Source organism: Drosophila melanogaster, chromosome 2L, assembly GCF_000001215.4.
Source record: "Drosophila melanogaster chromosome 2L".
NCBI lineage: Eukaryota > Metazoa > Arthropoda > Insecta > Diptera > Drosophilidae > Drosophila > Drosophila melanogaster.
Genome location: NT_033779.5, coordinates 6,573,213 through 6,586,358, shown reverse-complemented (window position 1 = coordinate 6,586,358; position 13,146 = coordinate 6,573,213). Strand labels below are relative to the sequence as shown.

At 44.1% G+C, this 13,146-nt stretch overlaps 1 protein-coding gene across 3 annotated transcripts in view; it reads left to right on the top strand.

Annotated features, from left to right (window-relative positions):
- Window positions 1-13,146, top strand: part of Dpp10 (Dipeptidyl peptidase 10) — a 32,669-nt gene that overhangs the window by 14,710 nt on the left and 4,813 nt on the right. For 2 of the 3 annotated variants that reach the window (NM_135207.3, NM_001298754.1), the window contains exons 3-14: window positions 5,849-5,944; window positions 6,978-7,092; window positions 7,360-7,454; window positions 8,579-8,706; window positions 8,770-8,981; window positions 9,269-9,512; window positions 9,993-10,106; window positions 10,195-10,318; window positions 10,396-10,510; window positions 10,632-10,746; window positions 10,904-11,961; window positions 12,039-12,343. In NM_135207.3, the coding sequence (NP_609051.1) occupies window positions 5,849-5,944; window positions 6,978-7,092; window positions 7,360-7,454; window positions 8,579-8,706; window positions 8,770-8,981; window positions 9,269-9,512; window positions 9,993-10,106; window positions 10,195-10,318; window positions 10,396-10,510; window positions 10,632-10,746; window positions 10,904-11,961; window positions 12,039-12,343 (2,721 nt within the window). Of the gene's footprint in view, window positions 1-5,848; window positions 5,945-6,977; window positions 7,093-7,359; window positions 7,455-8,578; window positions 8,707-8,769; window positions 8,982-9,268; window positions 9,513-9,992; window positions 10,107-10,194; window positions 10,319-10,395; window positions 10,511-10,631; window positions 10,747-10,903; window positions 11,962-12,038; window positions 12,344-12,553; window positions 12,661-13,146 lie in introns of all 3 variants that reach the window. The other variant, NM_001298753.1, reaches the window with a different exon arrangement.

The window sequence follows — 13,146 nt, the reverse complement described above, 5'->3', positions numbered from 1 at the left end:
GTTATCGCGGAGCTCAGTCGAAAGTCAAGGAAACCTTAAACTTCTGGTTGGGATTAAAATTTCAAATTGTTTAATGGCGGGGAAAATTGAAAAGCGCCAGGAGAATACATAAGTCTGGCGTGGCATTAGAAAGTTGGCTAGCTCTGACGTAAGCAGAATGTAAGGGTTATTGTTATGCAATCTAATTAACTCTCTAGCGTCATTACGGCACATTTATGTAAATATGGCAATTTAATTTGAATTCCAGCACAAGGAAAATGCCTTGAAGGCAGTGCAACTGAATTTTTGGTAATTTACGTAATGAAAAAGCGTTGTCAAACGTAAAACACAAAGCTTTCATTATACTCGCTTTTTTTTATTAAATGACAATATTTACCAAATCATGAAATTGGCTATAATTAGGTATGCAAATATGCGCGTTTGAGGAGGTTAATTAGTTGACTGTTGCATAAAAAGTGCACACATTGTTTTAATAAATAAAGATGAAGTTTTTTAAATCAATGGACTGCCATACTTTTAGTACTTTAACTTTAACTTAGTACTTTAACTTTGATTACCTAAAATCCTTAAATTTACATTGCTTAATATTTGCTGAACGACTAGGAGAGTCACTTGGGGAAATCCTCGATTGGTTTATCCCGAGATTACCTTCCGCGATTGAATTTATTATTAGCTTCACTTGTCCGACGAGCTGACTTAGCACTTACATCGCCACTTCAGTCGCTACTCACTCTGATTTCAACTTTGAGAAGGACTCTGGGGAGGCAGGAAAGTTCGCCGACTACTCCACGCAGAGACTTGAGTTTCCTACCAGCTTTTCCACCATCCAACATCCACTTTCGCTTTTCCGACTTTTCCGGACTTTGATGGTCAGCTTCTCGTGCCGCTTGGCTGGATTCTTTGCGGCGCCGTGGCATCAACTCTGTGGCTGCGATGCTAATTGAAATAAATTCCGCATGTTATTCAAATGCAAAACGCTGACGGAGCTGACTACAATTGCGAAATTGAATTAGCCATGCAACGCGTGTCTGTGTGTGTGTGCTTGGCATACCAAGTCATCTGGGGAGGACTTTTCCGCCCAAGTGGGAGTGTCAATCGCTGCCCAGAATAAACAGCCAGTCGCAATGGCAATCAGCCATTCGAGTGGAAATCAATTAGCCGGAATTTCCACTTCGATTACCACCCACCAACGCATAGATGTGCCTTTTGCCCGCCCACACTTTTGGCCATATATTTTGGGAGCAATCGAGTTGGCCAGTGCACTGCATCCATTTTAACTGTTTTGACTATGCTAATTTCGGCTGACAGGTGTTGCTGTTGCTGAAGGAAAGGTTCTGAGGTAGAGTCAATATTTGCTAAATATGTGATTAATATTGGGATTTCCCTTGGCAGGTTGAAGATTAAATGTTACAATACATATTAATTTCGATCTATGATTTAATATGAGGTTGCTTAGTAAGTTTGTGTGATTGAAAATGTGTACGAATAGATTACATTTATGACAGCTTTACACTTTATGAGTATCCTGTTCCGAGACGTATTTCCTTCATAATTTATTTTGGGCTACCTTACCCAGTTTCGGTGAGTGTTTACTTACCAATAAATCATGTTAAGTCAAGCTTAAAATCATAAAATTGAAACTGCCATTGGCGAAATGGTTCAAAATAATCACTCTTGCTCGAACAACCAGTCAAAGTCAGCGACTGCACATCGCATTCAATTGTGTCAGCGCGCTGGCATATTACATTTTATTTTGACAAATTCAGGCAACTTAACGACCGCCGACAGGTGCGCCACCTGCCGGAGCAGATCGGAAAAGCGGAGTACAGAAAAATAAGCAATCATGGCCGTGTAATGGAAGCTCAAGTATGTGTTGACATGGGGGAAAACCCGCACACACCAAGAAACTGGGGAAATGGGGAACCACGTGACAGATATAGCAAATGCTATGCCGTTATGGCCTTGAGCTAAACTGCTGTTGACAACAGCGACAAACGCGATGGAGGGCGGACAGGTGGGCAGGAATCGGAGGTAGACAATAGGGCTGGCATGCCGGAAAGCCAGACACAGACGGGCACACTCACATACAGCCGCCCTTAAGGACCTCACCAACACAGTGCAAGTGGCGTGCAAGGATGCACCCTGGTGTTGCTGCATCCTTTTCATTTCCACAATCGCCCGCGAACGACGAACAACTGTTTATGGATTTCATGTTTGGCAGGAAGGCAGCGGGCCATAAAGATTGCTTACTAATGTCGCCCGCCCAATGCGAAGGCCAATATCGTTTGAGCGGAATGTGGGCCCAGGTGACGGCCTCACAGGAGGCATACAGGTCCTCCAAGGCACAGAGGATCTAGCGAAAAATGCAATAAGTCAGCTTTCATTGGCTCAGAACTTTTGCACACACACTTTGACTTTGAGTGAAAAGCAAACAGTGCTAGATAAACTTTTATTCGGCAAAGGTTGGAGGTCAGCTCAAATTTGAATATATACTAGGGATATTTAATTTTAGTCACGTATGCTGCATAGTAACTATCAGCGTAAAAATATCGATTATAAATTTATAATCGCTGATTTTTCATATGCATTTAAATGTAATTTGTCGAAATGAGATGTAACCTATCTTGGGAATGCCTTAAAGTTCAGGTCTTTACTTCGACATCCTTTCTTCATTTAGCCAAAATCCTTATTATTTCCCCATCATAATTGCTTGTGCAAATTCAATTTCAAAATGGATAGTCCTGAAATCCATATTGGAAGACCGTAGCTGACCTTTTTTTTGTGTGTCAAACAGATGGTTTCTAATGCGATTAACTGGGCCATCTTCAGCGCTGTTGAGCCAACTCGAAAGTTAATTGAAAACGACACTTTCGCTGCCAGCGGCAGGTGGCCACGCCCCTCCGCCTTTCTATCTATCTCTCTCTCTCTCTCTTTCTTTCTTTTCCACGACCAAGCTCATTTTCCCCTTTGGTTCGACAAATACTATAGCTGGCATCTATTTTTAATGCGCTTAAAAGTATGCAGGAAAGAATTTTAACGCTCAGAGCTTAATAACTATGACAACTTATGCAAATAACTGGCGGCTCTCTAGCACCAACCATCGTCCTTCCACCCCCACCTCCACCCCCCCCCAGTGCTGCCCCCCAAACCAGCTGGCTCCTTCAACTTTCTGCACTCGAGCAGCAGCCCGAGTTTGCCCCAGCTCAACCGCAAAAGGCAGCTAATGCTCTGCTCGGGATTGTAGGTGTTTGTGTGAGTGAGTGTGGATGTGTGTGTGTGTGTGTGTGTGTGTGAGTAAGGATGGGAATGAGTGGATGGCCATTCGCATTATCTCTGCCCCCTGGCCAGCTTGGGGAAAGCGCAAGTGAAAGTGGGCGGCGAAAGCAGGTGGGGGCGGGGCACAGAGAGATATGGAGAGGATAGAGCAGGACTTAATTTGGTTATTCTCTGCTTTTAAGCTCGGTCTGGGTAAGTTTTCCAGCTTAAACTTAAACTCTGAACGATGCCTGTGAAAGAATATTTCAGCAGTTCGGATTCCGGATGGTCAGAATCTCAGGTAACCGAGAATTTAATCAAGCCGCACTCACTGCGCTTTTTTTGTGGCTTGGGTAAAATGCGGTTTGCCTGTTTGCGGACACAATGAAGATGGAAGGATAACAATGCTGATCCAAAATCCCATGGTAATCAAAAGTCAGCAGAAATGAAAATCCAGCGAGCAAACATCATTAAACGGCGAAAGAGGTTTTACTTTCTCGCAATCACTGATGCGTCCGCTTTTTTGTTTTTCCACGCACTTAAAACGCAATCCATTTCCATTACGATTTCCGGTCGTGCATTTCATTTTCATGCATCGAGTGTCGCATTGTGTGTGTGTAATTTGGATACAATATTTTTCCATTTGGGCCGCATAGTTTACAATGCCCGGAAAAGCCCATAAAACAGACGGCCTTCGAATTTATTTATTGCAGCTCGGGGAAACCGAGATCGCTGGCAATCTGAAAATCTTTACTTGCAATGGGTAAAGTTTGTTTATTTATGGTTGTCATTCGTTGATTTATTATATTTATTGTACCGCAATTTGTAAAATTTGAAATAAAGTTTAAATTTCTAAATTTAAATTTAATTTTGTTAAACATAAGCTTAATGGGCAAACATTTACAGTTAACTAATTTTCCCCAACCTTGCTTTTTCCGTTTTCTAGAAGAACAATTTTCCATCTTTGAGTTGTGCCTAATGGCAAGGCATTAAAAATGGATGGAAATTAACAGGATACGCAGCTCATGTGCTCCGTTTATCCTGGTATCCATCAAATTCCACCATTAACTGGCAATGTTAGAAGTAAACTTACTGAATTTTGCGGCAGCAATGGCCATTGTTCAAATTGATGACTGTCATTATTTTTAATTCGTTTAGCGTTAACAGCAACTCATCAAGTTGAGTGTTTAAATTTCATTTATGGTCGTATTTTTTGCATATTTTCTTTAGCCCGTGTGTACGCATTTTCATTTTCCTCCATGGCAATCAAGATGAGTGTTTTGATCTCTGCTGTGTGCTAAACAAGTGTCCTGAGGACTCTATTACTTGACCCTCCCGAGGAGAATAAATGCAATTCAATTAGGACACATTAAGTATACGACGCGTGCGCTCCCCACAAGAAATCATTATTAATATTATGATTGCTTTCACGAAAATATTTTCAACCACTGAAGCGTTGATATAAAGTTTAACGAAAGTTGCCAAAGCTTGAGCTCTCTATTGTTCTTTGATAGTTTGGTTTACGTTCTGTTCACCTTATTTGCGGCACAACTCCGGGCTAAGTAATAAATACCACTGGTTTGCGATTGCCGAAATGAAGCCAACACATACATATAGGGGCAGCATGGGGATCGGCTGCCTTATAAATAAACATGCTGGCAAGGATGCGTGTGTTGTACCTGGTACACGTGTTCCCTCCCGCAATTTGTTCCCCATTTGTATGTGCGACGTGTTATTAATTAAGAACCGCGATTTACCCGCCTGCACTAATGGCCAAAAGGGAAGCTTTGCAGGTGGAACATATTTATGCGATTTTAATTGAGAACTCTCCCTTTTCAGGCAACCTTCATAAGCTAAATTGTGCCTCTCTGTAGAGTATTCCATTGTTTAACTAGGGAATCTTAAAAACTCTGCTTAAATAATAAAATCCAACTTATATTTCTGTCCAATTAGTTGGATAAGCTTTCGGGCACGCAACTCCTGATTAATACATTGTCATTTTTTTATTACGTTGCGAGGAGCGTAGTTTTATGAGCCCTTAATTAATTATTCGGCTAAGCGGGAATGTAGTTATATGTGCGACATGATGGACTGAATGGTTGGAAATCAGGCAGAGTTCCATCCAAAAAACTAAAACCCCAACTGCTCGTAAAAATCGGTATCAACTTGTGCGGGCTGCGTGAGTTAAGTTTTTGTCGTATTTAATTTGGGTTTCTGTTTTCCTTTGTTGCTTGACAACATTAAATATGCATTAAGCCTTGATTTCCAAGGGGTTTTGGCCGGGTCTTTGTGCTCGACATGCTCGCAATATGGGGATTGTGTTTGCTTAAGAGCAGACATAAATTGGAAGGAAAATCGTTTATGAGGCATCGCAGTAGGGGAAAACTGAATCATCAGTTTACTAATTGCATCTTGGCCGACCAATTATTTGCGGTTCTGACCGGTTGATTATGGCCATGCTAGGCCTTCATAACTTTCGGTGTAATGAGCCGCACGTGCTCTTTATGTGCAGCATTTGCATTCCGGCGTTTACCAATTAATTTCCATAATGTTTCGCAGCACTCTCTGACTGTTTTCTTTTGATTTTCCACAGTTGGTCTCCAGCAATCCCAACCAACGGAACTGGCGCGGAATTCTCATCGCGCTGCTGGTCATCATCATTGTGCTGGCCCTGATTGTTACATCGGTGGTAAGTCTGAGTCGAACACTTTTGGCCAGAAGGCCGACCACAACTAGTACAGCATGATGTTTGGTTATTGTCCCTTGCGGTATAATTAGGCACCAACTGGGTGGTTTAATTATCGAAATCGGTGTTATATTTATGAGCAATTAAATGAATTTCTATTTGGCGTGGCTTTGTGCTAACATGGACAATCGTCAATGATTGGCCAACCTGAAATCCCGAAATTGTTTCAACAAACGGACTATGCAATTGCGTTTGTTTTCGAAAATATGTCCAAAGCAATAACCAAAATACTGTCAAAACAAGAGTACATCTACTTCACACACACGAAAACACCGAAATTAAATTCACTCTCTAACAGACCATTGTTGAATATTCTGCTAAAAGCAGTTTAATTTTGGAATAGGAACAGAGATACCTCTGAATACCATGAATCCCCAATATACGTGTCGTTTAGCTAGAGTATTCAAATTGACATATCGCTAATGAATAAATGCAAGCCTCGCTAAAACTAAACACCACAATGCCAATTTCATTTTGGCCCTAAACAGTTTTTACTCTGCACAATTTAAAACCTCCACACGAAATACAAATCCTTATGCGCTATTGAATGTCGAAAGTTTTCTCTTTTAATTGGTAAAACTGTGTCGTTCACCAATGACATTTTTTTGTGGCCTGCTTTTGGGCTGCAACGTAAATATTACAACAATGCTCCAAAGGAAAAAAAGAAAACTAAAGCGACCTTTAATATTTATGTGTATATTTATATATGTATATATGAAAAAACTGTGATAAATTTTTGTGTAAATACGTTACGCTCATTTTTGTCTTTTGTCTGTTTGTTTACTTTTTTGCAATTTTGTGGCTGCCTGATAAATTTAACCCCCCCACACCATCAAACCGAACATTTTTCCCTACATTCGTTGTTGCTGTTGATGTTGTGTGTGTGTGTGTCTGTCTGTTTGTCTGGTTGGCTGGCTGGCTGTCTGTGTGTGTGTGCAGAAGACAACATATAAAATTTCTACATTTATCAAAAAAGGTGCTGCTCACGCCCCCCGATGAGGGACCGCGGGTCAAAGGGCAGCGCATCAAGCTGCAGGACATCGTCGATGGCCTCTTCGTGCCGCAGCACTCCAACGGCAGCTGGATCGATGGTGAGTGCTACACTTTGGTGAAAATCCACAGCAAAGGTGCTTAAAAGTATGCAACAGCAAGCTGTAAAAGAACGTTACCATTTCATAGCATTCTTTTGGGCACAAGTGGTTTTAGTATCGAATTCATATATGTCTTTCGTTTTCTCTATCAGATTATTACAAACCTTTTTGTTTTTTTTTGCGTGTATGCCATGAGTGCCCCTTAGTGGCAGTTCTATGTGGCAAATCGCTTTTAATTTCCGCTTTCATTTCATTTTTTTTTTGCAGGCGAGGAGTTCCTGTACCAGGACCATTTGGGTCGCATCTGTCTGCTGAATGCAGCCAATCGCTCGGAACGTGTCCTCATGTCCAATGTGACATTTGTAAGTACATTTCGTTGAATCCCCTTGCCCCCTTGCCGGACTGTTTGTTTGCTTATTGCTTATCTTTCTGAGCTGAATAAATATTTGCCCCATCTTATTTACGACTAGCGAAGTCCTAGTCCGCAGTCCTAGAAAGTGTAGTTAGTTGGCAAGGGGCGGACCCAAGGCAGATATCTCAAGTGTACACACTCGACTTGGCAATGTTAACTGATATTATGGCGCGCACAAATGTGGGCGAAACAAATGGGCCAAGTTATCGTTAACGGAGTGCGGCGACTCTCGCCCCAATACAGCGATAGCGATAAAAGGCAAAAAGATTTTTATGTCAATGACTGGGTAAACATACACATGTGGAAAACGTGCGGGGAAATCGCGGGACATATAACGCTTTCTAATGAATAATGCGCGAATGGAATTGAAAAACAAACAAATAAGACAAAACTGAAAGGGAGGAAAATGAATGGAAATGAATGGAGAGGGGAGGGGGAGGGGGTCAAAGGGCGGTAACCAGAAGCTTTTCCTTGCCAACTTGGCAAACGAACATTCCGAGTGCCTCGAGGGCCCAAAAATACAGACAGGGAGTGCAACAAGTGCAGCCACTGCAAGTCAACAGTTGCCAGTTGAAACAGTTGAGTGGGAAATAATTAATGTGCAGCCGAATCCAAAGAAACTCGAGCGTACAGTCGCAACGGCATAATGGCAATACATATTCATAGTTGGCTAAGGATCTGGCTTTAAAGTTACTTCGCCGTCAAACTCAAACACGAAATGAGCAATGAATAGCAAAATACTAGACATCAACTTGGCTCTCGGTTACATTGGTCTGCCGAGAATAATTTTCAGATTGTTTTCCCAGGCAAATTAAGGCGGCAACTCGTTGGCAAACAATTTTCGACATCCAGAGCCGTAAACAATGCCGCAAATTTCAAAAATTTCCAACCAGTCACCACCAAACTGGTGGCAAACTTCCGCCATTTTGTGTGCGAATCAGAAAAGACCATTAAAATTTTAATTAAAATTGCGTATACGCAGTGTGCTCGCACTGTTACAGCCGCTCAACAGTATTGCGCATAATTTGCAACCAGCATTTAATACCACTCAATGGCTCCACTTGCCCCACACAGAAAACCCTGTCACCCTTCACCTTCACCATATCGGCGGACAAGCGCTATCTGCTTCTGGCCCAGAATGTTGTGAAACTATTCCGGCACTCGTACTTGGCCCAGTACACGCTCTACGACATTCAGACCAGGTGAGTTCTGGCATCATTCCGCAGCCGTCCACACTTTAGCATTGCGACCCTAATCCCCGACAGCGAGAGCATCAAGCTGCGCCACAGTCCGCACCAGGATGAATGGCCATACCTGCACTACGCACGATTTACGCCAGCTGGAAACGCACTGGTCTGGGTCCAGAGCTACGATATCTATTACCGAGAGGAGGTCCGCAGTGCGTCCGTGCATCGGATTACCCACGATGCGGTGCCCGGAGTGGTGTACAACGGCATTCCCGATTGGCTGTACGAAGGTTAGTGGCATTTGCAAGAAAATATCGCATGTGTGGATGAGGATTTATTTGTAGAGATAATCAGGAAGAATCAAAGAAGAATCACCTGAATGCGTGCTCAAAGCAAATCTTATCTGTTGTTTAATCTTCTAAAGCTGCTGATATTGGTAGCATATAATTTAAGTTTTATAATATATATGTTCTTAGCATAAGTCTTATGTGAAATGAAGATATTCCTCGAGTTGCAAACTGCATTACTTGTCAACCGGCACTTATTTCTATTTTCCGTTCTCTTTGGCACTTCGCAGAGGAGATCCTTCATGCAAATAATGCAATTTGGATGTCCGACAATGGCCAACTGATGCTGTATGCCACCTTCAACGACACGCACGTCCAGGAGCAGCACTTCGCCTGGTACGGCACGACGGGTCCGTCCGCCGGTGGAGCAGCAGCTGCAGCGGCAGTCGGCGCTGGAGGAGCCGGAACTGGGAGCCCAGGAGCTGGCGGCAGTAATCCGCATGCCAGCCTGTATCCGGAAATCAGGTCCTTACGGTAAGTCGTGACCCCATTAGGTCCAAAGCTCTGGCTAAATCGCTTTTCGATTATGTGTTAATGATGCCTCATCGTCGTCGAGCCGCTCGTTCCCTCGTAACATCTAATGGGCTCCTAGTGCCATGCTTAAAATTCATGAAGTGACAGTGGCGAAACGTTTTCACAGGTGGATTTGGGCACTGGCTTCATCCTTTTTCGGGTCGCCATACCCTTGCCAACTCCGGATTCGGTTGTGCTCATAGTTGGGGGCGTTAGAATCGGTTGCTATGCGTAAGACAAAACAATTTTTGGGGTGTCTAAACAAGCTGTGATCCCCTGTCAATTGGGTTTGATAAATTGCTAGAACGGATCTGGAAAGGTTAATGCGAGATGTCAGTGTTGTCTCATTTGAGGGTTTGGGTCGTCTTCTAGAAATAACAAATGAGATTAAAGCTTTAACTCACCATTCATATTGTTCTCATGTTTTCCTCATTGTGATAGCTACCCCAAGCCGGGCACTCAGAATCCCACGGTAACCCTACGAGTGGCTGACCTAAAGGATCCGCTGAAAGTTCACATCACCGACCTGCATCCTCCTCAGATTATAGCCAATGAGTAAGTTCGTTTTCTCTTTGTGTATATATTAGTTTCGGTATAATAACATGCATAATATTACCTTATTCCGAATCATTCTAACCCACAGAGATCACTACTTCAGCAGTGCCAGTTGGGTGAGTCACTCGAAGATCGCGGTGGTGTGGCTAAATCGTCCGCAAAACATCTCGGTGGTCAGTGTGTGTAAGGCTCCATTGTTCCAGTGCATCGAGGTGAGTTTGTTGGTGGCAGGTCCGGCCAGCTGGCTAGCAATCTTCTAATGAACCCCTTCCGCCGTTCGCCATTGCAGACCCACCGGGTGAGCGGAGATGGACGTGGTTGGGTGGACACTGTCGCAGTGCCGCTGTTTGCCGCCAATGCCAGCATCTACGTGGCCATATCCCCGCTACGAGATGGACTGTTTGGTAAGTCAGGGAGTTGTCAAATTGGCCTTTGTGTCCCCCCCCCCGAGTGACAAGGCTGGCTTGCTGCTCGCCTCCTTTCGCTTTTCCTCTCGCGCTTGAAATCAATACCTCTTAATCACAGGCTATTTCCGGCACATTGTGCACGTGGACATCGACAAGAACCGCGTGCTGCCCCTCACCCATGGGCCGTACGAAGTGAATCGATTGCTGCACTGGGATCAGCTGGATAATTGGATGTAAGTAATTGCGCACACACCGAACCGGGCGTATTTCCGTTCGTTTGGTGGCAAATTGCTTCTATAATGAATAAATATATATAAATATAATACGTATTTGGTTGAATAACTTACAATAAATGTTTAATTTATCATAATTTTGTAACCCTCCATTTAGTTACTTTCTGGGAACTCCGGAGCGTCTTCCTTCGCAGCAGCATCTGTATCGCGTATCCGCCCTGCCGGCCCGCCAAGGTCAGGCGCTTCGCTCACCCGACTGTCTGACTTGTCCGGCAGTGTCGCAGTGGTCCGAGGGCTACGACGAAGGTCACACCAAGTCGCCGCCCAAGCTGGTGACCGCCTGGGACGATGACTGGGAGGATTCCGAGGAAGCGGAGGCTCAACCGCCGCAGCCAGCTCTGCCGGTGGAGCAACAGCCTCCGGGGCGGGGTCAAAGTGCTCCACTGCCACCGCCTCCCAGTGATTGCCTGTACCACGAGGCGAAGTTTCCAATTTCGCGGCAGGCGAAGTACGTACTAATCGATTGCCTGGGACCAGTGGTACCCACCTCCATACTATACGGCTTGAAATCCGCCGCTGCGGACAGTGCCAAGACGAAACGACACAGCACCCAGCAGGAAGAACCACCCACGGAGGGTGGTGATGAGAAACCAGGGGAGGAGCCGAAGTCTCAGTTCCTGGAACTCCTGGTCATCGTGCAGAATAACACGCGCTTGAAGGAGAAGATGGCCAAGACGGCTATGCCGCAAATCAAGACCTTCCCCGTGATGATCTCCGGCGGTTATCATGCCCAGGTTCGACTATATCTGCCGCCTGTGCTGCGCGAGGACGAGATAACACGGTATCCCACCATTCTGCATGTTTACTCCGGACCCGGCAGTCAGCTGGTCACCGATCACTGGCACGTCGATTGGAACACCTATTTGTCCGGCAGCAAGGATTACATTGTCGTTGAGATCGACGGACGGGGATCTGCTGGACAGGGCTACCAGCTGCTCCACGAGGTCTACAAGCGTCTGGGCAGCGTGGAGGTCTCCGATCAACTGGAGGTGAGCGAGTACCTCAGGGATAACCTGCACTTCATCGACTCACGCAGAATGGGCGTCTGGGGCTGGAGTTACGGAGGATACACAGCCGCATTGGCCCTCGCCGGACAGCAGTCCATTTTCCAGTGCGGCATCAGTGTGTCACCGGTTACCAATTGGAAGTTATATGGTGAGTTTCACTTATCTTTGAAGGTTTTAGAGAGTGCCATAAAAATCAATGAATCTCCTTTATTTCTTTCATTTAAGATTCCACGTATGCGGAACGCTATCTGAGTTTCCCCAACGTGACGGACAACTACAAGGGCTACGAGGAGAGTGACCTGTCCAAGTACGTGGACAACCTGCGGGATCGCCAGTTCCTGCTGGTCCACGGAACCGCCGACGATAATGTCCATGTGCAGCAATCTATGGTCCTGGCCCGTTCTCTGACCAGCAAGGGAGTGCTCTATAAGCAGCAGATATATCCGGATGAGGGGCACAGCCTTTCGGGGGTTAAGCGGCACTTGTACCGCTCGATGACCGCCTTCTTTGAGGATTGTTTCAAGAAACTGGTAAGTTAAGTGTGCACACCCCAAATCTTACTTTGTAATATATTCCACTCTCCTACCACAAATATATATTATATATATAACTCTCTCTATTTCTCCTGCTCTCCAAATTAAAAACAAACCCACCAAATCACCGCCAAAATAAAACCACACCCACTGTCATTTCCGTTTTGTTAAATTATTGGTTTTTAATGCCCATCGTCCCTGGTGTAGATCGATCAGCAACAACAAAATCAAACAGATTCCATGGATTTTCTGGACTTTCATAGTTTTTATGGTCGCTAAGTTTGATTCCATATCCCACATCCTTCAGATACTAGGTACAGTCGCGGTTGTCAGATTTATTTTATTGGTTCCTCATCGTTGTCAAGTTGTTAAGTGTCGTTCTCATTGTCGATGTTGTCATTAGTTGCAGGATTTTCCAATTTTATATCAATTATTCGCTGTCTAATCGCCAACTCTTAATGCGGACCAAAATATTTACATGCTTTCATATCGTTTAAAGTTAAGATAGATATTGATGTTTGATGTTTGAATATGCATAAGCCTATTATCCTCTTTCTATATCATTTTATTGTGAAAGACAGTGTATTTTTTCGCCAGAAAATAATATGTGAACAAATCAAATCTAATTTTTTTTATAATTATTAAGCCATATAGTTTTTAAATGTGTTTTGATTTCGAGCATAAGCCACACAGTCTCTTTGGCATCCCGCATAAGCAATGGTGTTTTCCTTTTCCTTTATCTTCCCAGAAACTTTTCCGGTTCGGTTGCTTCTTAATTTAATATTGAACGCGTTGAGTCT